We start from the raw sequence: 25,655 nt of genomic DNA on the forward strand, positions 1-25,655 counted from the left end.
CACAACCCCCACCTGTGGACGTCGGGCCCTTATGCCACTCTCATGGAGTCTGTTTCTGACTGTTTGAGCAGAGACATGCACATTTGTGGTCTGCTGGAGGTCACTTTGCAGGGCTCTGGCAGTGATTTCACAAAAGTGTGATTGAGTTGGAGTTTCATTGTGTTGTTTATCTGTTCCCTTTATTTATTTATTTATTTATTTATTTATTTATTGAGCTGTGTATATAAAAACAGCCACATGGGTCAATACATAAGTGGGGCACAGAAAGGAATAGCCAGAGGAGCAAAACACCAGCTACTGGTAGACAGAGCAGTCACCTGAGACTGCAAGACTAAGATGACCAACCTGTGCACTGCTTGGATTGACTGCAAGAAGGCCTATGACTCGATGCCTCACACCTGGATCCTGCAATGCCTACAACTATACAAGATAAACAGGACCCATAAGAGAGTTTATCAGGAACTAAATGGGGATGTGGCGTAGAACACTAGAGATCAAATGGTAAATGGCCTGTATTTGTATAGCGCTTTACTAGTCCCTAAGGACCCCAAAGCGCTTTACACATTCAGTCATCCACCCATTCACACACACATTCACTCACTGGTGATGGCAAGCTACATTGTAGCCACAGCCACCCTGGGGCGCACTGACAACTACAAGCCCGTAGGCACAAGTCACCGTCAAGTGCGGGACCTACCAAGGAGATGTGCTGTCCCCACTGCTGTTCTGCATAGTCCTGAACCCCCTCAGTGAGATCGTTGACAGACTGGCTACAGATACCCACCAGAGAATGGAGCAATTGTCAATCACCTCCTCTACATGGATGACATCAAGCTGTATGCCAGGAGTCAACGAGACATTGATTCACTGATCCACACCACAGAATATACAGCAACAACATTGGAATGTCATTCGGATTGGAGAAGTGTAGTCGAATGGTAACGAAGAGATGGAAGGTCATCAGAACTGAGGGGATCGAACTACCAGAAGGCAACATTGCAGACATCGAAGACAGCTACAAGTACCTGGGGATCCCACAGGCAAACGGGAATTATGAAGAGGCAGCTAGCAAAGCTGCAATCACTAAGTTCCTGCAGAGGGTCAGGCAAATCCTGAGGAGTCAGTTGAACGGTAAGAACAAGATCCGAGCTATCAACACCTGTCCATGATCAGGTACCCTGCTGAGATAATAAGCTGGCCAAAGGAGGAGCTCGAAGCCACTGACATCAAAACCAGAAAGCTCTTTGAGGGTTTCATCCCAAGTCCAGCACCAGCAGGCTGTATGCTAAGTGGAAGGAAGGAGGGTGAGGACTGGTAAGTGTCAGCATCACAATCCAGGATGAGCCAACAAACATCCACGAATACATCAGGTGATGCGGAGCGTCAATGTAACAGTGGCCCCAGTGGTAACTGGAGTGCTAGGTGAGTGGCTCCAGCAGATCCCAGAAACAACACTGGAGATCTCTGTCCCGAAGACCTCAGTCCTAGGAACAGCTAAGACACTGCGCAGGACCCTCAAGCTCCCAGGCATCTGAAACAGGACCTGTGCTTGAAGGATAAAGACCGCTGCTGGGGGCGAGAGTGGATTTTTTTTTTTTTTTAGAAAATATGTCACTGTAATGTAGACCGGGGATTCCATCACCATTCCCTGTATTTTTATTAGTTTATGAGGGACTAGTATTTCAAAAGCTAGATAAAAAAGGAACACACTGATGGTTTCACGATTCGTTATTAGGTTAATGGAGTTTGACATTTGACTAGTATTTAAATGACAGTGTGTGAAAGTTGAAGAAGGATGGGGGTGGGGGGATTAAAGTGTTTGTAAGACTCTGGAAATATGTAAATTTGTCTTCTTTGTGTTATATTTTGGTTTGGTGTTTATTTATGTGGATGTTTGTTTTTTCCATTTGTTTTGTTACCCTCACACTTGGGTTATTCCAGATGCTCGCCTGAAGCAGGTAGAGGGTAAAAGGAAGCCAGTTGCTTTTAGAGTAGTTAGTTGGTGTGTGTTAGTGTCTTGCATCTAATAATAAACTCTACCATTTGATGGATACATTTTATTCCAGCCTCATGTCATTATTTTGAACCCATAAATGACCGGTGGCCAATGCACGCAGATTTTGGGGACATTTCTGCTCCAAATTCACCGTACAGCTGCTCACTTTTGTTTTAGCATCAAGAGTCCGCACCATCTTGGAGATGTCCGCTGATTACTCAGCATTTCTTCACACCTAGCTATTATGATCTCGTCCCATTACAGAAGGAGGCATACTGTTCCAGATCATTTTCCCATAACTGATAACTAGAAACGAATACATAGGTGTAAATAGAGCTACAGAATAAATTAACTGGTAACCCGTATAAAACATATCCTCCGCTATCTGGAAATGTGGGACTACGGAACCAGTATTAAAATTTGACATTGAAAAGTCGTCCAGAAAGACCACATTTGGACTATGTACGTCAACACTAGACAATCAGTAGACCTTAAAAAAAAAGGACATCACCTCATGTTACATTAAAAAAAACAACACCATAATAGCTTACCAGGGCTTTTTTTTTTCAGCAAACACAGGTCCGATAAGACAGAGAAGTAGAAGCAGTCTGGCTGGCATCATGGCGCACTAAAACAGGATTTTAACAGTAGAGGTTCAAGTTTACCTTTAACTGTTGCTGTTTGGTATGGAGGACCAGAAGAGCCACACGCATCAAAATAAAGAATTTTGTCCTTCAATAATGAATTGTGCCATAAAATATTCATTAGTAAATAAATTTTTTATTTATTTAATTGAAATGTTACTAAAGTAATTTATTATTAAATAAACGAATTTAAAATAAAAAAATATTTGTAAATCACTTTTTCACAGTTAATACTTCAAATTGATTTCGCAAAAAAGAATTTAACCCTTAATAAAAATGTCATTTAAAAATCATTTTCGAATTCCAAATAAAACAATAGATTTTTAAAACCTTTTTTAAAATGCAACTTTAAAAAGAGAAATAAGTCGATGTATTCCCAAAAAGTTGATTCTCTTCATCTGGATGTAGCATCAGTGGGAGAAACGTTTCTTCCCTCATCCAAGTGACTCAGCTTCACTCATCTCAGCTGATTCCCCAATCTTATAAATTGAACATTTGCACAATGACTGAAACTAGCACCACCGGGCTGTGTGTTGAGTTTCTTGACCATTCATCAACAACCACTGATCAAAGACTGTTGATCAATAGCCAGGAGTGCCATTCACAGAGAGTTGGGGAATGGCTGCAATCACAGCATTGTAAGATGGAGAAAGATGTACCCTTAGACCCCACCCTTGATTCAGAGATGGTCTTTTCCTTTTCACATGAGCCCCAACTCCCTGTGTTTTAATTATTTTAACAGAAGAAAAACAAAGTAGAGAGAACGTAACATCTGTGTTAACGTTTTTAATATTTTTAAGGGTTTTTTGTAAGGGTGTCTTTTATATTACGGGTATATCTGTTGGATCCAAATGCAATGCTTCAAGTCAAAGACATCTGATGTTTTTTATCACAATGACACAAAGGTGAAAACAAACTCTCATTTAGCACAGGTGTGACACTAAAAGGTTGCAGTTTACTTTGATGTTACTTCTTATTCTTCTTATTAAACTTCTTCTTATTTGGACAAGTCTGTCAATTATTTATGCAAAAGAATATTAAAGAATCCCGACCCTTTTAACAGGTCAAATTACTACTCATCCGTAGCACGAGATGTCATAACATCTCGTGCTATAGAGTTTTGTGGGTTTCCTGTCAGAGGAAACTGCTTTCAAAAATATAGACTGAAATGATGTACACTGACATTTGAAGTTGGACTTTTAATGTCCTGTAAAATAAGCATAGTACAACACACAGACAAGGTTTTATGCAATCTTTATTGAATAATTCGCTGGGCACGGAGTGCGAATCCAGTTTACTCCATCTCCATCACAGACAATTAGACGTGGAAGTAGTGATGTTTTAGTTTAGTGAAAATGTAAAAAATGGGTTCTGTTACATTACCATTCAATTTGAGGGTTACAACAGATAATATAATATATTTATTGTTCTCACGTGGTATTGGACGGGATTATTTTAACAAAGGACATTTTGCCTGATAATTATTTTTATCCTCCTGTAACTTTACTGTGTAAAGAGCGAAAACCTCCAAAGTTGCAGGAGTAGTTAGTTGCTATAAGGTTGGTTTGGAAGCATATTTGGCGATGCTTCAACCTCTGCTTTGCGTTTGTGTGGGAGCCCTTTTAAAAAACCTTTTTTTTCTAATTCATACTGCTGTCCTCCTAGGGGGCACGCCCCCCGCTTTGGGAACCACTGCTTTAAACTCACACATAGCACCTTTCACTTGGTCAGTGTCTGCGAGTTCACAAGTGGACCCACGTCAGAGGCTTTACCATCGATTTTGACATTTGTTTGTCAGCTGCAGCAGTGTGGCACTTACTGATTTCACTTTGTGAGTCTATGTTTGTGTTTCAAAATTATAATATGTGGTTCTGTTTAGACCTACTTTGACTGGAACCTAACACAAAGAGGACTTTGAAGTGCTCTGGTCTGTGTTTATATGTCTGTCTATCAAAACAGTGACGTCACCAGCGTACTTTCAGCACGGTACAATGAGTCCACATTTCCTTATCTGACAGAAATCTATGAACTTTCTGTTATTTCTGAACTTTTGTTAAGTAAATGGCTGCCAGATAAATACAAAAATGACAAAATTAGTTTGCAAAGGGATTTTAGACACTTGTGATTCTTCTTTGGGGACAGACAAAATGTACATGTTCAAAACAGCCTCCCCTCTCTGACTTTGTCTCCAAATATTAACTCTGCAACGATCAGTAATCGCACAGTGTAAATGACCTTTAAATTTGGTAAATATTTTTACGTTTGTTTGAAAGGCACTTCGGTTTTATTTTGAAACCCATGCTTTTATTTTGAAACAGGAAACTGGCACAAAACCGTTAAAGGGCTGTTAGTAACGTTTCTTTTAGGATATGGTAAAATAGTGTGCCTTAAAGTGAAAAATATGTACGTTTACTTTGCCAATTAGTACCTGGCTGACAGTGGCACAAGGTTTGTTAATGTTTCCTTTAACGGAATAAGTTACATGCAATCAAAATGTCGTTTAATAGAGTTTATGTTGTTAACCTTGACCTTGACCTTTATGTGTAGTTGTAAGTTAGTGAGGTGATATAATGAATTGAGTGATGTAAATTTGATGTATATGCTATATGTGAGCAGGAGAAATTTGTTTCCTTTGATCTTATGGTATTAATATTGCTGGTTTTGTTTTGCTCCTAGCTCTTACGGTGTCTTCACTGAATGTTTCAATAAAAACATTTCCAATAAAACCTCTGTGAAGCATCAGTATAAGAGACCATCATGCAGCCAGGGATGCTACACACAGTGTCAAAGTGTATCATGCAATGCAAGCTTCAAGTACACAGCTTCACAGAATACAGGTAATGCCTTATTATAAAGTGTGTGTAGACATGTGTGATGTTTTATTTAAAAAACAAAAAAACAAAAACAAAACTAGCCAAAATCATGGGATTTATTTTCCAACCTAACACATTAAAAGTCAATAAATACAATGCAATAATATACAACAACTTAAATAAGTGCTTGCGAATGAGCTAAAAGGTTTTCCAAGACCTTATGTAAAAAAATAAAAATAATGGGAATGATTAACAGTAGAATGTGCTGCAGTTAAAATCACTGATATACACCAAACGGAAGCATTTTTCACAATTTGTGTTCTTCTGGGTTTGATTTTTGATATGCTGAGGAAATTCAAAAACTTACATCATGGAAGCAGAGAGCTGATCGCTGCACCCTGATTAATACTCAAGAATGCATATCATCTAAAGTATGTTTTCAAGAGTGTCAGCACTTTATACCACCTGTCTTAACAAAAAGGAAAAGCCTTTTATTAAGATGGAGTACTATGTATCTGTGAGGTTAAAGATTTCAAAGAGATGTTAAGGTCAAGTTTATTAAACTAAAATCTGTAGTCTGAGGTTTTATTTAAAAGGCTAAGCTCGGGTGTAACTGATTAAATACCTCCAGCAAATATTGGGTTTCTTCACACTGGGAATTGTTGTAAACCCTTCTAATAATCACTGTCACCAAGCAGGAGATGTATCAGTGTAACAAAGTCCCGATAGTTTGGCTCAGGCAAACCTAACCCTGGTTCACGACCTGCTTAGTCAGAAACCTGCAGCACCTCCTCAGATGGAACTTGGGAGCTGGAAGAGGACAAGGGGACGTACAGATCTTCTGCATCGTTCACATCGATGGACACAGAGCAGTGGGTTTGGTTGGTGCTGACAGAGGAGGTGGAGTCGTCAGAGTTCATGCTGTCAGACTGGGAGACGTAGTTGTACTCACGCACAGGGCAGACCTGCTCATTGTAGCTTGCTTTAAAATTTTCTTTCAGACCTTTGGAGAGCTGAAACCAGTCCTTAAAGAAGTGGGGAAAAAATCTTTACATTAATTTGACAAATAAATGCAACAAACTGGATTTTTGAGTTACAATTGTTTAATGGGTAACTCCTTCCCCAGAGCTCTACGCTGAAAAATCATTTGAACACAAGAGTATTTATATTTTTAGCCATTAAGTGGTGCTGTTCTCAGTCTACTGGTTCACCTCTTGATCTGGACAATTTCATGACTATTAAACTGTCTGCCAGGACTTCTACAGACATTTAAGGTTCCCAGAAGATGTGAACTAATGCTTTGGTGCTCTTTTCTACTAATACTGAATGGACTATCATGAATCGTGGCGTTATCATTAACATCAAAGCACTGTGATACCCAATACGGTCTCATACAGCCACTAACATGCATATTTATTACTCTTCATTTTATTCTTTTAGTATCTTAATTAGTTTTCTAGCTTTAGAAATCTAGTAAGAAATCTTGTGTGACTGGGAATTGGAAGGATAAGACTGACCTCTGGATGTTACTAACCTCAATGTCATGAAGAATCGGGGATGGTTTGGGAACTGCAGGGATCAGGATGATTTTGAGCCTGTATGGGAGGTAGGGACACTGTTACTCTCGGTTTTTCATAACAAGAATATTTGCATTCACTTTGTTCACGCTAACACCTCAGCACTGTAACTGAGTGGGGCTGAGCTTTCCGGATCAGGAATCCGAATGCATGATGCAGGACATCCAGTAAAAGTCAAATTTGCATTCACAGTTCGTACATGGCTTGGTAGCACACAGAACAAAAAACTCAGGCAAAGAGCAAAGAAAACAGATGACAAGAACTTAAAAGATCAATCAACAAAGAGCAAGCTGGGGCAAAATGCAAGAAGAGGGAAAAGAATGCATTTGGGAAAGCTCGAAACACCAGTGTTTGGAAACCCTGACTACAGTAACAACCTGGAAACAATAAGCAGACTGGATACTTTAGCTGAGGTAAAACAGGAAAAAAACAGGAAGTTAAAACAACCAAGACACAAATAATAGGTGATGTCTGGGATGGATAAGGGGGAAGTGTTGCTGTGACTAAGCTTATGTCAGCCAGCATCATCTGGGGTTTTTAAGCCTCGGGCAGAAAAGCCTGTCTGCATGTCTTACAGGTGAGAAACCACATTCCTCTCTAAGACGTGTGCCAGTGGTCCAGTGGTCCACTCACCAGAGGCCCACCAGCACTGTTTGTGTTGAACCCTTTTGGGACCTAACTGAAGGTAGAGGCTTACAAGTAGCCATGGCATGGCGACCCTAACCCTAGTTTTGGTGATTACTCAGTATCCTAAGTAAATTCCACAGAATTTGAGGATAAAAAAAATCTTGCGCAAACACTTTTTAAGGTCATGAACACAGTGGGCATTTGGGTTGCTGTCATATGCTGGTTCCAATTCTAATCTACGATCACAAAATCACATGGCACACCTAAACTGACTTCGTGGCACATCAGTTGGATCTGTGATCTGATCACAGATCGATCATCTGATTTATGGAAGAACCCACCTTTCACGTTGCAGTAACATCACCACCAGCAGGATGAGGGTGATGGCACCCACCACATAGAGCAATGTCATCCACAGAGGCACTGAGTCAGAGTCTGTGAGGAAGAAAAAAGAAGAATATTATTTGTATAAATCTTTTAGCTCTAAATATTGGGGCACGCATTGTTAGGAAGCATAATTCTGAATTTTAACCAAGCATGTTGGGGTCAAACAGTAACTGAAATAAATCTAAAGTTCTATACGAACATAATTTTTTATTTCTGAAAACTACAGAAAATAAGTCAGCTATACATAAGAAAAAAACATCTGCCGTGTTTAAGCAGTCATTCAATTACATTTTTGGGGAAAAAACGACATCTTTTCTTCATAACATGTAGAATTTTTAACCTATGCTGCTGTTGGATCCCCAGAACACAGGTTCACTCCAATCACTCCAGTTAGACGATCCACAGCCTTCATCTATTCTGTTCCGCACTTGCAGCTCATATCGGGAACTTCCCGAGGGCGAGTTGATGCAGTATTTCTGTATCTCGGGGCTAACTTTAGAGAACTAGAAAATCAGATGGATTTTAGAAAACACAAGAAGAGAGAACAAGAAGGGGCAAACAAAGCAATAAATTAAAAAGGATGAGAGAAACTCTTTTCCTACCCCCCAGTTATTGTTGTTTGTCCTGAAGCGGACCTCACTCTCCACACAATGTAGACGAGCAGGAGAAGTGTGGTTCCAGTAAAACCACAAGTTAAAGTCTGATCCATTGAGAACAGTCAGGTTGGTTGGTGGATTTAACTTGACTGAAAAGATACAGACGTGTAATAACATGAACAAACATGCCAGTATACATTATACTTTAAGGCCTCTTTCATGTCAGAATACCCACAATTTTCTTGGAAATTTTTTTTAGATTTAAGCAAAAGTGTAAATAAAAAAAATCCCAATAAGTACACTAATTTTTCCATCATTATTTTATTTGTTATTTTAAATACAGTTATGTTCCAGGCCAGGGTAAATACATACCTCGGTTTTTAAGTCCATGTGTCTCCTTAAATCTATCCTTGCCATGTACCAGCCTGGTGTTAAAAGTCATGAATCTGTCGTGAGACTCACATGGCTGGATGCATCCAATGTTCATGTTGTTCTCTGTCAAATACTGTGGGCAGCTTTTTTCTTTCTTATTGAAGAAACTGTGTAGAAATAATAATAAAAAACAATCACGCAAAGTACTGAGCCATATCTACTTTAGTATTCATCATGACCAAATATGTTCATATATGTTCATCATTTATTCAAAAATGTGTTGTTGTTGTTTTATTTGTTAGGGCCTAGCAATTAAATATGTTTAACTGTTAAGTTTATCAGAAAAATAGAAGAATTTTCATTACATCTTCCACTGAAGCACAACCAGCCTGATTCTAATCTGATGAATTCAGAAGACGTCACTGAGATGTCCCACTGCTGTTATCAGCGGTTACCCACCTACTATAGAAGGTGTAGTTGACCTTTGGTGTCCCCTTCTTATTCCAGGTACAGGAAACATTTTTCAAATTGATAATCAAGCAATCCACATCTGTTAAAAATATGACCAATTTGAGAAAATGATTTTCAGAAACTGATAATGGTTAGACATATAAATTCTACATAACAGTAGAGTCAAACACCCATGACCTTAAACTGATTTTAATTAATTTAGATAGCAATTATTTTTATATCAAGGTACAACAACTCAGGTCCTTTCTTCATAACTGATTCGCTGTTTTAAGGAAGCTGATCAAATACATATTGAATGCTAGCCGCGCAGGAGATAATATATGTAGATCTGCCAAAAACAGACTCACTGACTATTCAGACACTTGTACTCAACCTAAAAAAAATGTCATCAGTAGACTATAATTTGTAATAACTTCGATCTTGTGTAATTGATCTTACCAGGGGCTTCTATGGCAAACACAGGTCCGATCAGACAGAGAAGTAGAAGCAGTCTCGTCGGCATCATGGCGCACTAAAACAGGATGTTAAGAGTACTTTTGCAACGTTACAACTCCGACTGTTGCTGTTTGTCTGACGTAACTGAGCCGACTTTTGCGGTGTTGTTTCTCATCAGTTCCTGTAGTTAGACCAAACACTGCGATGATTTATCACTTCCTTGTAACATAATTAAAGTTGACCTCAGACAAACAAGAACAACAATATTCAGTCAGTTAACAATATTCATAAACTAAAATATATTATAGGCCTGTTGTATGTAACCTACACTTACAAAAAATAAATGAATAAATAAAATAGTAACCTATAATACAATAATGAAATATGAATCAAGTTTTGGCTATTGTTTGTAATAGCCATCTATTATCTATCTTAGACTTTTAACAGAAATAAAGACCAAGTAGCGACAAGACTTGTGTCTTACAGGTGTTGTCTGAAAAATGTCCAAACAAAGGCAAAAAAAGTTACAGAACAAAGTTATCTAGTACGTGTCTCAAACTACATGAAAAACACATTTCTGACCGACTCTGTGGTGACATGGTGAAGTGATATAAATACAGCAGGGCTATATTTACTCATATTCAGAGCGAGGGTGTCAGCATTCAATAGTAAGAGAATTAATCTGAAAACTCTGACTTGGATCTACGGGCTATTTAAGCAGTGCTAATCTGCTTTGCAGCACCTGTTAGGCTTTGCTGCTAACGTGGCGCCATGTGTGAGTGTGGAAGTGCTGTGAGAGAGAATGAGTAAGCCTTTAACTTACTTCTTTTAAATAATTTAAATAATTTAATCATCTCAGCCTCTTGAAAAAATAGCCTTTGAAAAAAGTAATAAAAAGAGAGCAACGGTTACTTTTTTAAGTGCGGAACTTGAAAGAATTTGCTAAAATATTAACAGGCCACACACGTTTGTGTTAATATTCACCCCTCCTCCTTTAAGTAGGTATAAATTATTGTGACTTTATACTGCTTTAATATAAATTCACTATAATTTACAAGTTTCTTACTTTTTTAAACGACGCTATCAGTTTCCATTTTTTTCATGTCCATTTTTAGTGTATTTTATGAGTGGATTGATTGTGCAACCTTCACGCGTTTATGTGTAACTTTGCCCTTCACACTGCTTAAGCAACGTGACGAGCTTTTATTTTGAAGAGCCGGAAGTCCCAGTGTTTTGGTAACGGCAAGGAAGGACCTGTCATTTACCCTGGTCCAGCTAATTTCTAATCTAATCAGCTGTTTCCCGGCAAAAAAAAACAGCACTAATTTAACAACAAATGTAACTGTTTGGACACAGAGACAAAATGGGATTCACACGGAGTCGCTTTCTTGGCGGTAAGCCGTCGAAAGCGCCGCTGCTGCTGCCTTTTCTGCTCACAGTCCTGCTCGTCGGGAGCCAAGGCGACGGCGGTGCGATGGACAACGGCGCAACTGAGAGGATAGCAGAGGAAAGCCACCGACAGGACAGTGCCTACCTACTGATATTCATAATGCTCTTGACGCTCACCATACTAACCATATGGCTTTTCAAACACCGCCGATTCAGGTTCCTGCACGAAACAGGGCTTGCCATGATCTATGGTAAGGACACCAAGCTAGCCCTCATATCAGTCCATTAAACGTAGCTTTAATGCTAGCTGAATAATCTGACAGGTAAATCTCACGTATCTTGGGCAGCATACTTCTAATCAGAGTGATATCCCTAATAAAAAACAGTTGCAACAGAATACACGATAATGGGTAGTGTATTGCAACAATAAATGGCAAACAAATGACTAGAGATGGGCCCTATAATTCCTATTTATAGCTATTAAATTATCCTTTCCTTTCAAAATAATAAAGTTCACTTCTGTAAGAATAATTCTCCTATCAGTATTGGTTGATTCAACAGTTTTAAATGCAATCTCAGCCTAATTTCCTCCTCAAATAATAGTTAACTTCAAATCCTGTGCTGCCTGTTCTGATTTCACTTGCTCTTTTCTCTTTTTCCACTTTCCCAAAGGACTGTTGGTGGGTGTGATCCTGCGGTTTGGCATCCACGCCCCCCAAAGCATGAGCGACGTGATTCTCAGCTGTGCCGTTAACGGCAGTCCTGCCACTCTCTTGGTCAATGTCAGCGGACGGTTCTATGAGTACACTCTGAAGGGGGAAGTCGGACAGGGCAAAGGTCACCAAGTGCAGGACGATGAGATGCTGAGAAAGGCAAGGGAACAGATGGTGGAGGGTTGAAGTATTGGCCGTTTAGTGTGCATGTCTCACACTAAACAGTCTGTTAAGCGAGATATGTATGTCTCATAATGTAATGAAAATGGATGGATGGCAATTAAGTGCCTAACTAATCTTACTGCTTTCCTCAGGTGACCTTTGACCCAGAGGTGTTTTTCAACATTTTGCTGCCTCCCATTATTTTCCATGCAGGTTACAGTCTGAAAAGGGTAAGAGTGTCAAAAGGTTTTATATAAAGATTTATGTAAGTATCTGTTATTAAATATATAGCTGTAAGGGTTTATATTTGTCTTTAATGTTTTCTTTTTAAGATTATTCATTTGTTCGTAGCCTCTTTCTTAAAATAAACACCTGCTCTCTGTCTTTCTCAGAGACACTTTTTCAGGAACATCGGTTCTATCCTCGCCTATGCTTTCATCGGAACAGTTATATCCTGCTTTGTTATTGGGTAAGTCAAGTAAACATCTCAGAAGTTAGCTCAGAATAGGCCAGAAAATAATGCCATGCAACGATAATATTGACAATAGTAACTTAGATTTATATAGCTGGTTCCAAGGTTTGTGTAGCGGAGGAAAAGGTCAGATAAATACTGGGAAGCAAGAGCATGTAGGCAAGGAGATAGATCTTTTAGGAAATATGAGACTTTCCCAGGAGCTGGTGTGGGTGATGTGTTACTGGGACTTTGTACAAGTAAGAACTCTAGGAGCTGATTTCTGAAGATACAGTAGTCCAGGCGGGAGGTGATGAAAGCATGAATGAGGGTTTTAGCTGCAAAGTCTGAGAGTACTGGCCACAGTCTGGAGATGTTCTTCAGGTGGTAGATGGCAAATTCAGAGATGGATTTAATATATGATGTGAATGAGAGGGTGGAGTCCAGGATCACATCCAGGTTGCAGACCTCTGAAGATGGTGAGGGTGAGAGAGAGTATCCACCCACCTTAAGGTGCAGATCGGCCCGGTACATACCACACTGCAGACCTTGCATTCCTACATGTGATCAGATTATTGCTGAATAGTAGTGGTTTGAGTGTTTGTTTGTTTTTTTCTCTCCTAGACTGATCATGTATGGCTTTGTGTCCTTCATGAAAGTCGTGGGGCAGCTTGGTGGAGATTTTTACTTTACTGATTGCCTCTTCTTTGGGGCCATCGTTTCAGCAACAGATCCTGGTAGGTACCCACATCCAAAATTAACAGAGAAGATAAGCATCTGATTCCATTTTCAACAGCTTTCCTGTTATTAATTAGATGTTTTATACTCTTTATTTTCTGTCTCAGTGACAGTCCTCGCCATCTTCAATGAGCTAAAGGTAGACGTGGACCTCTACGCTTTACTGTTTGGGGAGAGCGTCCTCAACGATGCCGTCGCCATCGTCCTCTCCTCGTACGTATTACTGATGCACTGAAGCATCGGTGCCACATTAACGAACAATTTTTAATGCCCGCCACAAAACAATAAGTGCTTTTTAAGAGATATTAGTTGATATAATTGGTGCAATGTTTCTTTCTGAAGCTGTAGCAGTTTAGGCTCAATCAGCTGGGGCTTTTTGCTAAAGTAATTACATTTTGGTGAACAATTCAGCTCAAACTGTTGGAACCTGAGTTAAATCTGAGTTAAATAAATTTTTATGCAGAAGAAAAACTGTTAATTTTGTGTTTGATTCCTTCAGTTGGGCTCCCAATAGTGCCAGTTTTTTCATATTCATTACAGACAGAAAGAACAGATACAGTTGTAATTATAATTTCTAGTTCTTTTCTAATTAGTCCCATAAAACCTGTGCTTGCATTGAGCTAACTGTGGCAGAAATGGCTTTTTTGTATTGTACACGCATTAATCATACTAACATCAGTCCCTGTCATTTCACTGCTTACCTGTCTCCACCCATCTGTGTCATTCATCGCCTTGCCCGTACGTACGTATGTATGTAGTGTTCTCCTCCGCTTCGAAAAGCTGGGAAGGCATGGTGCTGGAGCTGTGCGCTCCGCAAGAAACGAGAGCTCACTGTTACCTGAGGTGTCCGAGGAATGGCTGGGAGAAAACCAGACAGTGACTCCTCGGTGGGTGGGTTGGTCAGGGGGACTGCGTGGTTTTTGCTTTTGTTAATATTTTAGAACCTCAGACATTAGAAGGTAGGCTTCAGGATCATCCTTCATCACCCTCCCTTTCATTCCTGAGACGCTGCAGCCCTTTCATATCCATTCCTACTTTGATTTTTGATTTTTAGATCACCCACCATTTCTAGAATCACCAGGAAACCCTTTATTCTTATGAAGTTTTTAGTCATTTAGGCTCATTAAAGGTTATTGCAGAATATTAACCTGATAGAGTTCAAATGAAGCATGCAAGACCTTTTATTTTTTCATTTATGACTGTAAAACCCAACTCCACATATTTGAAGTCTTTGCAGATATGTCCAAATCATAACAAAGTTCATCTGAATTAATGATGAGACTGGTAAGAGAAGCCATTCTTGGAGTTGGGTTGCTGCATTTGTGATTTCATTCCTGACGCTATTTTGTGAGCATGTGTTTGACCAGCTTCCCTTTCCTTAGTGAGGCCTTTTTTGTAGTAAAGCCCCACTTCCTTTTTTCTTCTAAATGGTTTTGCGTGCATGCTCTCTGTCTTCCCTGCAGCTCCATTGTGGCGTACCAGCCTGCAGGCGACAACAGCCACAGCTTTGAGGCCATGGCCATGTTGAAGTCCTTCGGCGTCTTTCTGGGCGTCTTCAGCGGCTCTTTTGCTCTCGGTGTTGTTACAGGAGTTGTGACCGCCCTCATATCCTTTCACTTGTTTCTTACCATGACATATTTTACATCTACATTCACAGGTGTGTGCAAGAGGTAAATGAATAACGATACAGTTTCTCCCTGTTTCCAGTGTATTAAAGTTGCCACGCCTCCTTGTTTGGTCCCTTAACTTTCCATCACGTCACCAAGTTTACTAAGCTGCGGGACTTCCCCTTGTTGGAGACGGCGCTCTTTTTCCTGATGTCCTGGAGCACCTTTCTCTTGGCGGAGGCCTGCGGGTTCACAGGTAGACCTGCAACAAAGTCTCCTGCATGCAGTTGTAACAACACTGCCTTCCGTATTTGATTAGCAGCTGCAGCAGTGTGGGAGATAGTGGTTTCACCTTGTGAGTTTGTGCGTGTGTATGTGCACAGGCTTGGTGACACATGCTTTCACTGGAAACTACCCTGAAGGAGTCATTTAAGTGCTCTGTGGAGGCACAGAGTCTGTCAGCTTATCTGTGTGTTTCTTAGGTATTTCTCTGTGTAGTATTTTGCAAAGATCAGTCAGGTCTGAGAAGTCATTGGTCTTCACAAGAAGACATCTGATATCGATCTTGTGTTAGTCTGAAGCTTCATTTAAAACACAGTTGCTGGTCTACTAAGTAAAACTGACTGTTTTACTGTCTTTTCTGGGGAGCGTGTGGCATGCTGCAATATGATGGATTTGAAGGAATTTTATCACTTGCTGTTCAAGCATTTGCATTAACAACAAAAGGTTACAAATATCTGTTTGGAGTGGACACTAATAATAACATTTAGAAGTTTTGTTCTCCTAAACAGGAAGATTTAGATAAGGACACAGGCTTTGTTTGCCTTCTCATGGTGCCAGTTATCCAGTGTCTAACTGGAGAATTCATTTTTGTCCTGTCAAATGACAAAACAGCAGCAACAACAATGTCTATTTAGTCTGTCTCTCAGTAGATTCCTACCCATCTGTGCTGACTGTGGCTCTCAGCTCAGTTCTCTCGATAGTGAGTAAAAATAAATATATACAGTAAGTAAAATAAATGTCCAGTTTTCTAAAACTGCAACTTACTGCGGACAGTTTGTGGGCTTAAGATACAATTACTGATGAAGAAACATGTCAACAAATACACGATACACACACACACACACAGTGCTTGGTAATCGTTGGATTTTCATCTCTGGGTTTGACTGACAGTAGCAGAACCGCAGAATCTCACCAAGCTTATAATAATAATGGATTGGATTTATATAGCGCTTTTCAAGGCACCCAAAGCGCTTTACAATACCACTATTCATTCACTCTCACATTCACACACTGGTGGAGGCAAGCTACGGTTGTAGCCACAGCTTCCCTGGGGCAGACTGACAGAAGCGAGGCTGCTATATCGCGCCATCGGCCCCTCTGGCCAGCACCAGTTGGCGGTAGGGTAAAGTGTCTTGCCCAAGGACACAACGACCAGGACAGAGAGCCCAGGGATCGAACCGGCAACCTTCCGGTTACAGATGCGATTCCCAACCCCCTGAGCCACGGTCGCCCCCAATTATCGACCTACCGATTGCTGATGTGGGATGACTGTGTGTTCTTTCAGGTGTCGTTGCTGTGCTGTTCTGTGGGATCACTCAGGCCCACTACACCTACAATAATCTCTCACCAGACTCTCAAGACAGGACCAAACAGGTGAAATGCAGTATAACTTATATAATGTGCTTGATCCCATTGTTTTAAATTCATTTTCAAGCAGCAGTTGTTGCTGCGCTGTTGCATTTAAAGATCTGGTTTGCAAAGAATTACATCTGTGAAATATCTTGAAAGGAAGGATGACTTACAGCTTCTCTGCTTCTTGGGCATTAGCGCAAGCTTGGTTATACTTTTTGCCAAATTTGCAGAAAGTTCTGAGAAATCCACGAGCTGCTATCATTTATTCACAGAAACAGTGAGCTGATGGAGCTGATGTGGCCGACTGCTCCGTGTCCTGCAAACTCAAAGCTCTGTCTTCTGTTGAAGCTAGGACATCACAAAGCTGCACGTTCATATCAACTAAATGTTAATAACCAGTTACTACAATCATCAGTATCAGTTCATGATAACGCAGGATGTTTGTGGATATGAGTTTATCATAGTTATGTGTTTCTGATGAGTTAAAGGTGATATGACACGCAGAAACTTGTGGTCACCTGACTCAAAAGCAGCACTGAGATAGAGATATGACAAAAAAAGTGTCTAAGAAGCAAATGTGGGAAATGGCTTTCAAGTGTCTGAAAACCAGCTTAAAATATTTATGTCGGCTTTGAAATGTTTAGTTTGTGCTGGTAAGGCACAGCTTTTACTTTGAAGGTCTCTTTTAACGACTGCACGGGCAGCAGCTGCAAAGTATTTGCAGAAAATCTGCATCTTCCATGCAAACTACAGTGAACTGCGCGAATCTGTCCAGAGCGAGCACAAGGAGGTTTTTGGTGCCAACAACCTCCATTAATCATTCGCCAACTGGACAGTGAGTACATATTTTCCCTAGTGACTAAAGGTTGCCAGTGGGTCACCAACCAACCTATAGTCCTGCGTGACTAGGCCTAGGGGAAGACATGTCCAAAACATCAGATGAGTCGCAACTACATGCACACTCTCATGCACAGTCAAAGTTAATTAAAAGCTGACGCTTCATTGTAGTGTGCGAGCTGGAAGAATGTTTATGAGGGGACTCTGTAATACAGGTTATTGATTTTCACTGCATTCTGTCACTGACAAGCATGTTCTGTTGGTGTAGTGGTTAACATGTTTGATTGGCAAGCCCCTGCAGAACAGGCGCATCAAATGTAGCTTCATTAGAAAATGTGACAAGCATTTTTTAAATGACCTCTCCCGAACTCTGGGTCTTCCAGAGTCGTCATTGGTCATTGGTCATATGGTGCGCAAGAATATTTTGGAAATTTTTAACTGTTTCAAATAGAAGGAAGTGTAAAAACTGGGGAAGTAGCATATATAAATGAAATTCAATATCCGCTTTTCTCATCCCCTTCAGTTGTTTGAGCTGCTGAACTTCCTGGCAGAGAACTTTATCTTCTCCTACATGGGTCTGACGCTCTTCTCCTTCCAGTCGCACGTCTTCAACCCTCTCTTCATTGTTGGAGCCTTCGTATCCTTTACTCTGCTGGTGGTTAAGGAGTCAGTGGCTCTGCGGTGCATCAGGATATAGGATAAAAACCTTTTGTTTCATGTGCCTTGAAAAATATTTGATATATATTTATACCATTACAATTGAACATCTATTTCATGTTTAACCAAGGCCAAAAATAACATCACGGACACAAGCAAATCAGCATATCAAAGCTTAGTCACCGCCGAGCTGGTGTTTACGTCTACGTGTGATTATTTTCCATTCCAGTGTTAGAGTTCCTGTGTTGTGTCCTTGACCTTCCTGCGCTGTGTAGGTGGCAGTGTTTCTGGGCAGGGCTGCAAACATCTACCCTCTGTCCTTCCTCCTCAACCTGGGCCGCAAGAACAAGATCGGATACAACTTTCAGCACGTTATGATGTTTGCAGGTACATTAGCATAAAGCTGTTTATCAGGCTTGGACTCAAACCATGTTTCTCCTCTTAAACCTTCAGTTATATATGTCAACGGTTCATTAAGTACGCTGAGAAAACTTTTGGAACTGCTCGTTAGCATTGCTACATATACCAGCAGTCGGAGAAGCAAAAACACCCACACCATCGCACAGCACATGAGCTTGCCAGGAAATAACTGAAGTAGTTAAGCCAAGAACAGGATGCATTTATTATTAACTTTTATTAAGTTAATAATAAACAGACAAAAGGCACGCTGCCGCACTTTAATGGGGAATGCGCACAGGAAGAGACCAGCAAAGAGGAACGTTAATAAAGTTCAGTGACTTGTAGAGCTGTTATAGTTAATATTCATTAGGTGTGGTTTCAGTTTGAGTGTCAAGGCTGTGATGGTTTGCACATGTGCAGAGGAGCAATGGTGGATATATTGGACAAAGCTATGTTAAAGATGGGGCTTCCAGACTTCAAGACAATGTAGTGAAGGAGGACACAGAGAGGGTTGATGTGACAGAGGGGGATGCTAGAGATAGGGAGAGGCAACTAGTGTGCGGTGGCAACCCCTAAAAAGAAGGAGGATTTTTCATTTGTTTCCACAGTGGGTGTACATGTTTCAGTTTTGATTTTATCGTCTAGAAGAATTCAGTTGAAGTTTCATTTTCATTAGTCTGAGTGGGAGTTGTGTATTTTATTAACATATTGTTGGTGAAAGTTCAAAGGGTAAACGGCTCACATTCACAGAGAGGCTGTAGTTATTTACACCAAAGCCTCTTTAGACTTAATGAAAGTGACAAAGACTGAAACCAAACTTTTTTTAATACTTGACGTCGGTCACCTGCACATCTGGAGCCTGAAATGTCCACCTTCAACCAACGATCAGCTACACATCACTTAATATGTGAAAGATGCTCTGGTTTTTCCAGTTGTTTTCACACTACAGGGCACCTGCTTTGTTTCCCGCAGACTTAACCTAAACCTGACCGCGAACGGTCTTCTCAGAATGACTTGCATTCTTTGGACTTGCTTTCTTATTTGCTTACATATGCCTATGTATCCACAACATGAGCAATAATTAATAAAACGTTTTCACCCATCCTTGTTTTATTTTTCGTCTCCTCTAGGTCTGCGTGGGGCGATGACCTTTGCACTTTCCATTCGAGACACAGCGACTTACGCCCGTCAGATGATGTTTTCAACCACGCTCCTGATCGTTTTCTTCACTGTGTGGATCTGTGGTGGTGGCACCACACCCATGCTATCTTTCATGAGCATACCGTAAGCCGGCCTCCGTGTATCTTACTGTTTGTGCTGCATCACCTCCGCTGAACTTTGTCAAAGTACATGTTTTTGTTTTGTTTTGTTTTTTTAGGGTGGGTGTGGACTCTGATCAAGACAACGCTGTGAGTTGGTGTTGAGCGCCGTATTAATTTGTCTGATTTTGTGATGAAATAAAAATGCACGCCATGTCATTATCATCCTTCTGCTGAACAGAATTCAGGCGCGTTGGATGGGTCACAGCGGAGGAGCACCAAACACGAGAGCGCCTGGCCTTTTAGGATATGGTACAACTTTGACCACAAGTATCCTTTCAGCCTGATGCGTTCACCTGTGGCCACCAGAGGGCGCTCTTTACAAACTTCTAGCACGTAACAACACAGGAGGTTCAGAGATAGAGTGATGATATTTATTTTACTATGTTTTATATCGTGCTTTTCACAAAGGTGTTTGTAAAATGTTAAACCTTTTACTTGAACATTTCAGCTAAAAAATGATAGTAAACCATAAAATGTGTTTTAAGTTTCACAGTGATGTTGTGAAACAGAAATATTCCTTTACTTGCTGCGGTTGAAAACCTGGTTGAGTCATTATTGTTACAGCTGAACCAGACTGCTTTAAAATGGTTATATTGTGCACTCCTTGACACGAGCTTGTTCACCAGCTACCTGAAACCTCTCCTGACACACAGCGGTCCGCCTCTCACTGCTACTCTGCCTGCATGCTGCGGACCACTGGCTCGATGCCTCACCAGCCCACAGGCCTATGAGGTTTGGACATGAAAAAGAATTATGAGTTATTCAGATTTACAGGACTGTAAAAGTCTTCAGCCACCTCTCATTTATTTATATTTTCCTTCTAAGGAGCCAGGCTTTCTTGTAACTTTTTTTTTCTTTGAAGTGCTCTTTGAGAAAATAGTTCTCCAGACTTTCTGAAGGCTTCTCAAAGTTTTTCTTTTGACATTGGCTGCTTTTTCACTCCCTTTTTTCCAATGAAGTCCATGTTCCTGACCATTTTCAGAGGAATGTTTTTATAGTTGTTCTTTGTTTTGTTTTTTTAGTACACTTAAAAATTATCTATGAATTATTCAAGCAGAACAAACTTACCTAAACTAAGAAAACTTGGCAAACAAAAAGATTTTAAATTGTATCTTTAGGCAGTCTGTCACAAAAAACACTATTTGTTCCCTTTTTTTTTTTTTTTTTTTTTTTTTTAGTTTAATCTATAGAAAAAGCCATGTGACAGGAATAAACTAGTATTTCTGTGCCATGTCCTTTAAAAAATATCAGAGGATACTGAAAATTTGAGGATTAAAGAAGAAGCGTTAACTCTAAAAGAAACATCTAAAGCAGATGCGTAGTATCTGATAATCATTTTTAGGACATAGAAAAGAAATCAATAAAGACCTGACTCAGGACCTGAGACATCCATCTGGACCTTCATTTGATCATTGAAGGCTCATCAGTAATGGTCTCAGTGGAAGGGTGCCTGACAAGAAGCCCTTCTTAAGGAAGAGTGACAAGGAGAAAAGGCTGAGTTATGCCAATTACACAAGAACTGGACTCAAAATCAGTGGCAACAGCTCTGATGGAGTGAGGAACCCAAGTTTGCAAACTTCTGTTTTAACAATGTGTATAGAGGAGGTCAGGAGACGGGTACAACAGTGAGTGCTTACGGCCGTCTTTAAAGCACGGTGGAGGCTCTGTCATGGTTTGGGGCTACATTTCAGCCAGTGGTGTTGGGGATCTTATCAAAATTGATTGATTGAATTATGAAAGCAGGTCAGATTTTGATCTACGGGCAACAACTTCATTTGTCAGCATGACAATGATCCCAAACGCACTGCCAATGGAGTAAAAAAACACAATAAAACACTTTCAGTCATGGATTGGCCTCCCCAGAGCCCAGACCTCAACATTATTGAAGCCGTGTGGGATCATGTTGTCCTTCAGGAAGCCTGGAGAACTGTTCCTAAAGACTATAAAGAAATAACAGGAAAGCTTCTTAGAGTTCAGGCTGTGTTGAAGAATAAAGGTGGTCACACCAAATATTGACTTACTCACTTACTTTACTTCACGCACTTTGTTTCCATGCATGTTTTCACATGTTTCAGTAAATCGCTGCACCTATTTCCCATTTTCCCAACAAAACATAAAGAAATAAGGCATGACTCACGACTTTTGCACAGTACTGTACATGCAAACTTACTCATACTGATCGAGGATAATTCTTAATTTTGATTAAGTTTCGTGTGGAAGCATTCACGGCCGCCTCTTCTCTTCCCACTCGCCAGAATGAAGGTCAGCTCCATGACGACGACTCTGACTTCATCCTGAACGATGCCAGCGTGAGCTCCATGTACGCCGACGTCACCGTCAGCACGGACGCGTCCGGATCCCGCACCGTCAACCCCAAGCACTCCTCGACCGCCCGCGCCGGGGGTGGTGTAGGTTCTTTCGATGAAGGTCTGGATCACGAGCTCTCCGTGGCAGAACACGAAGTGGCGATCCGGGGAACGCGGCTGGTCTTGCCCATGGATGACCCCGTGGAGGCCCCGACTACCGTCACCCTGCCTCCACCACCCTCCCCCCCGCGCTCTGAACCTCACAGGCACAGACTGTAAGAAAGCTGCCGCTCTGAGGACACAGTTTGTTGTTTCCAACTTAAAATAAAAAAATACACACCATACATACGACTGATCAAAATAATGACATATTTAAAAAAACAAAACAAATGAATTCTTCGGGATTTTCAATCAGAAAGCACAGATTGATTTTCTCACCACCAATCCATCTAACATGCAGTTTTAAAATAGTTTGAGCTTGATTTAAGTCGGGATAACTGTGACACTGAATGTGACGTGAGGGACTTTTAAATCAAGAGCTTCTCGATTTTATAGGTTACATTTCACCCCGTATGAGGAGGCTTCATTTGCTCCTGTGTTTATCCCACACTGGTGATATGGCAGCGCTCTCTATAAACCTAGCTGTATACACAGTTCACATTTTTCCAGCTCCTTTTGTGTGTTTCTACCTAAAGATAAGCACCACGCATAACACTGAAGGGCGTTAAAGCCCATCTACACTACAGTTTGGTAACTAATCCCACTAACATATCCACAGACTGGCTCACTTTAACACTAGTTATTGTTCCCAGAGTTCATCAGCAGTTCAAGCATGTGATTAGGAGATTATCAAAGGAGGAAGCAAACAAAGACCTGAGCAGAACAAACAGGCAGGTACTGATTAAAGAGAACGAACTGCGTCCACACCAGTGCCCAGGAGCATCTCCACCATCTTAGATTTTAGCACTGCCTCTAAATCAGTCTGTTTACGGTTTGATTTATTTATTTAACATTGATTTCTTTAACAAAATGATTTATTTATATGCTGATTCATTTAGTTTATTTATTATCTATTTATTTGTATTTTTGTGTAAGATTTCTTTTTGGTGAAAGGCTCCTATTGCGACTTTTTTCCGAGGGGTGGAGGGCGTAATAAAAGCGCTACAGATTTCTTCACAGGTGGAGGCGATTATTCCTTCCTGGACTGTATGCATGTTTAAAAAAATGTCTCCTTTCTGTACTGTAGCAGAAGCTGTAACTTTATATTTGGAAACTAGAGCTTCCCTGTGTGTGTATTTTACGTGTGTGTGTGTGTGTGTGTGTGTGTGTGTGTGTGTGTGTGTGTGTGGCAGTCTGGCCAAGTATACTGATGTGGTTATTAGGGCTAATATTAGTTTATTTCTCGATTTTCTGCCTCCATCTGGTTGAGTTTAAAAAAACAAAACAAGCTTCTATGTGTTTGTGATGTCTCATCAAAGAAAGCTGGCTGAACTGTTATGAATTAAAGTGCCTATTCAGAAGCTCATTTACTTAATGTAGATTTGTACATATTTTGATTTGCTAACATGCAGTAAGGTGATTTTTTATTTTATTTTTTAATTTAATTTAATTTTTTTGTATGATGTAAAATCTTTTCGACTGATTAGGCCATTCATTGACTGCCTGTGGTGTAACTCAGTACATTCGGTCCTAAAGAGCCCAAAAGAGTGCAAATGATATAATAAATAATGTTGTGCTTGCATTAATGGATAGAAACACACATATTTTTCAAACGTAGGCATTCTGTGATCAAAGTTCCTAAGTGAAATTTATCAAAACGCTTATGTGACATGTGAAAATGAAGTAACAATGAGCGGATTCTGAATGTTGAGGGGACGTTACTCGAGCTCCCGGATGGTGTTGTTCCCTTATTTGGGAACCAGGCTCATCAAATATGTTCTGACCTCACTGGGAGATGTCTCCTCAGATAATCCACACCCTTGTTTGTGCTCACCAGGCACGTCTCACATAGCTACAACTATTTTGATGCCTAAAGAGAAAGTCGGTCAAAATTAGACCTCGTAAAAAAAATACATGGGTTTTAATTGTGCCGAGCTCCAAATGTGTTGTCTTTTTGATCTTCGAGCAGTATTGAGGTTTGAGATTCTTACACAAATGTGGACATGCACCTCTTTGAATATTTGAAATATAAAAATTTGCTTGTGGAAACTGTGTATGTGATTGTTACACCTGCAGTGGGTTGATAAGTGGATGTTTTAAAAAATGTTGGAGATTATAATTTCAGATGAAATTAATTTTTTCCCTGTTTAGTCCTAAAGTTATTAACAACAGTGTGTTTTCAGTCTGACAACTTGTGAGTTCTACTGAAATTAAATAAAAATACTTTTAGTGATATTAAATGGAATAGATTTTTCTGCTTTTATACACACACACACACACACACACACACACACACAGTCATGTGAAAACTTTGTTTTTCACATGACTGTGTGCAGTCCTGTTACTGAGTACTTGGAACCACCTTTAGCACCAATAATTTGAAGTAATTGTTTTCATTCTCTCACGTCACTGTGGAGGAATTCTGGCTCGCTCTTCTTTACAATGGTGCTTCAGTTCATTGGGATTTTTGGGAGCATTCATTTATGCACAGCTCTCTTTATGCACAGCATTTCAATCAGGTGGAGGTCTGGGCTTTGACTGGGCCATTCCAGCCCTGAATCTTTTCTTTTCCAGTCATTTTGCTGTAGATTTGTTGGTGTGCTTGGATCTTTTTCTTATTGCTTGACCCAGCTTGGCCCAAGCTTTAGCTGTCAGACAGATGGCCTCTCATCTGGCATACAGAGGAGTTCATGGTGGACCTCAAGGTGCTAGAGCCTGTGGCTAAAGTAAGCACAGATTGTTACCCCTGAGCAGTGCCTGGCTGCTACTTACTTTTCAAATTTCTATGGAAGCAGGAAGGCTGTTCTTAGTTTTTCCACAGCATTTCTGTTCACATGACTGATGTACAGTATATATGTGCATGTAGCAAGATTTATATTCTCAGTCCTCAGCTATATGAAGAGCAGGATGGGACACCAAGTATGTTTAATATATATATATATATATTTACAATTGCAGTAAGTATCTTCATGAGTGATTAAGTGTAGCTTGCACGAAGTCTTTAAAGGACAAATCAAAATGAGATGATTGAGAAATTGTATCTTTTTGATCTTTACAGTGTGTTTAGATTATGTTTATAGAGCTGAAACCAAGTTTTTGTGTGTGTTGCAAAATCTATGTAGCGTGGCTATGTAACTCTCACTTATCACTGTCCTTTAAAAAAAAGCATGTAATGTACTGAGTTCCTGACGAGCTCCGTGTGTCGTTCGGCTGTGGAGTATTTGAAATAAAAATCTCTACCATGCAAAGTTTTTTTGCATTATATATTATATTTATAAAATGTCGGCGCCATCATTTAACTAGGTCGTGGACTTTGAATATTAATTAGATACAAATTGCGCATAAAGGTATAATATTTCTGA

General features: G+C 40.2%; 2 protein-coding genes across 2 annotated transcripts; one reads left to right on the forward strand and one right to left on the reverse strand.

The window, feature by feature from the left end:
- Nucleotides 1–6,037: 6,037 nt before the first annotated feature.
- On the reverse strand, nt 6,038–9,988 carry LOC146624459 (cytokine receptor common subunit gamma-like). Its single transcript, XM_085363943.1, has 8 exons — nt 9,922–9,988; nt 9,472–9,562; nt 9,013–9,179; nt 8,647–8,789; nt 8,385–8,547; nt 7,999–8,092; nt 6,988–7,048; nt 6,038–6,478 (listed from the first exon to the last, which is right to left on the reverse strand). Exons 1-8 carry the CDS (start codon nt 9,986–9,988, stop codon nt 6,221–6,223), a joined length of 1,044 nt encoding a protein of 347 aa, XP_085220069.1. The 3' UTR covers nt 6,038–6,220.
- Nucleotides 9,989–11,149: 1,161 nt separating this feature from the next.
- On the forward strand, nt 11,150–24,454 carry LOC146624460 (sodium/hydrogen exchanger 6-like). The gene is made up of 16 exons (XM_085364609.1): nt 11,150–11,558; nt 11,980–12,179; nt 12,335–12,412; nt 12,575–12,651; nt 13,258–13,370; nt 13,479–13,584; nt 14,835–14,981; nt 15,134–15,234; nt 16,546–16,634; nt 17,974–18,087; nt 18,383–18,494; nt 19,637–19,790; nt 19,885–19,915; nt 20,007–20,095; nt 20,455–20,560; nt 22,084–24,454. Exons 1-16 carry the CDS (start codon nt 11,282–11,284, stop codon nt 22,411–22,413), a joined length of 2,124 nt encoding a protein of 707 aa, XP_085220735.1. The 5' UTR covers nt 11,150–11,281; the 3' UTR covers nt 22,414–24,454.
- Nucleotides 24,455–25,655: the final 1,201 nt, after the last annotated feature.

Source organism: Diplotaxodon limnothrissa, linkage group LG10 (assembly GCF_057381915.1).
Source record: "Diplotaxodon limnothrissa isolate DT_005_m linkage group LG10, D_limnothrissa_male_GT1.1, whole genome shotgun sequence".
NCBI classification, from domain to species: Eukaryota; Metazoa; Chordata; class Actinopteri; order Cichliformes; family Cichlidae; genus Diplotaxodon; species Diplotaxodon limnothrissa.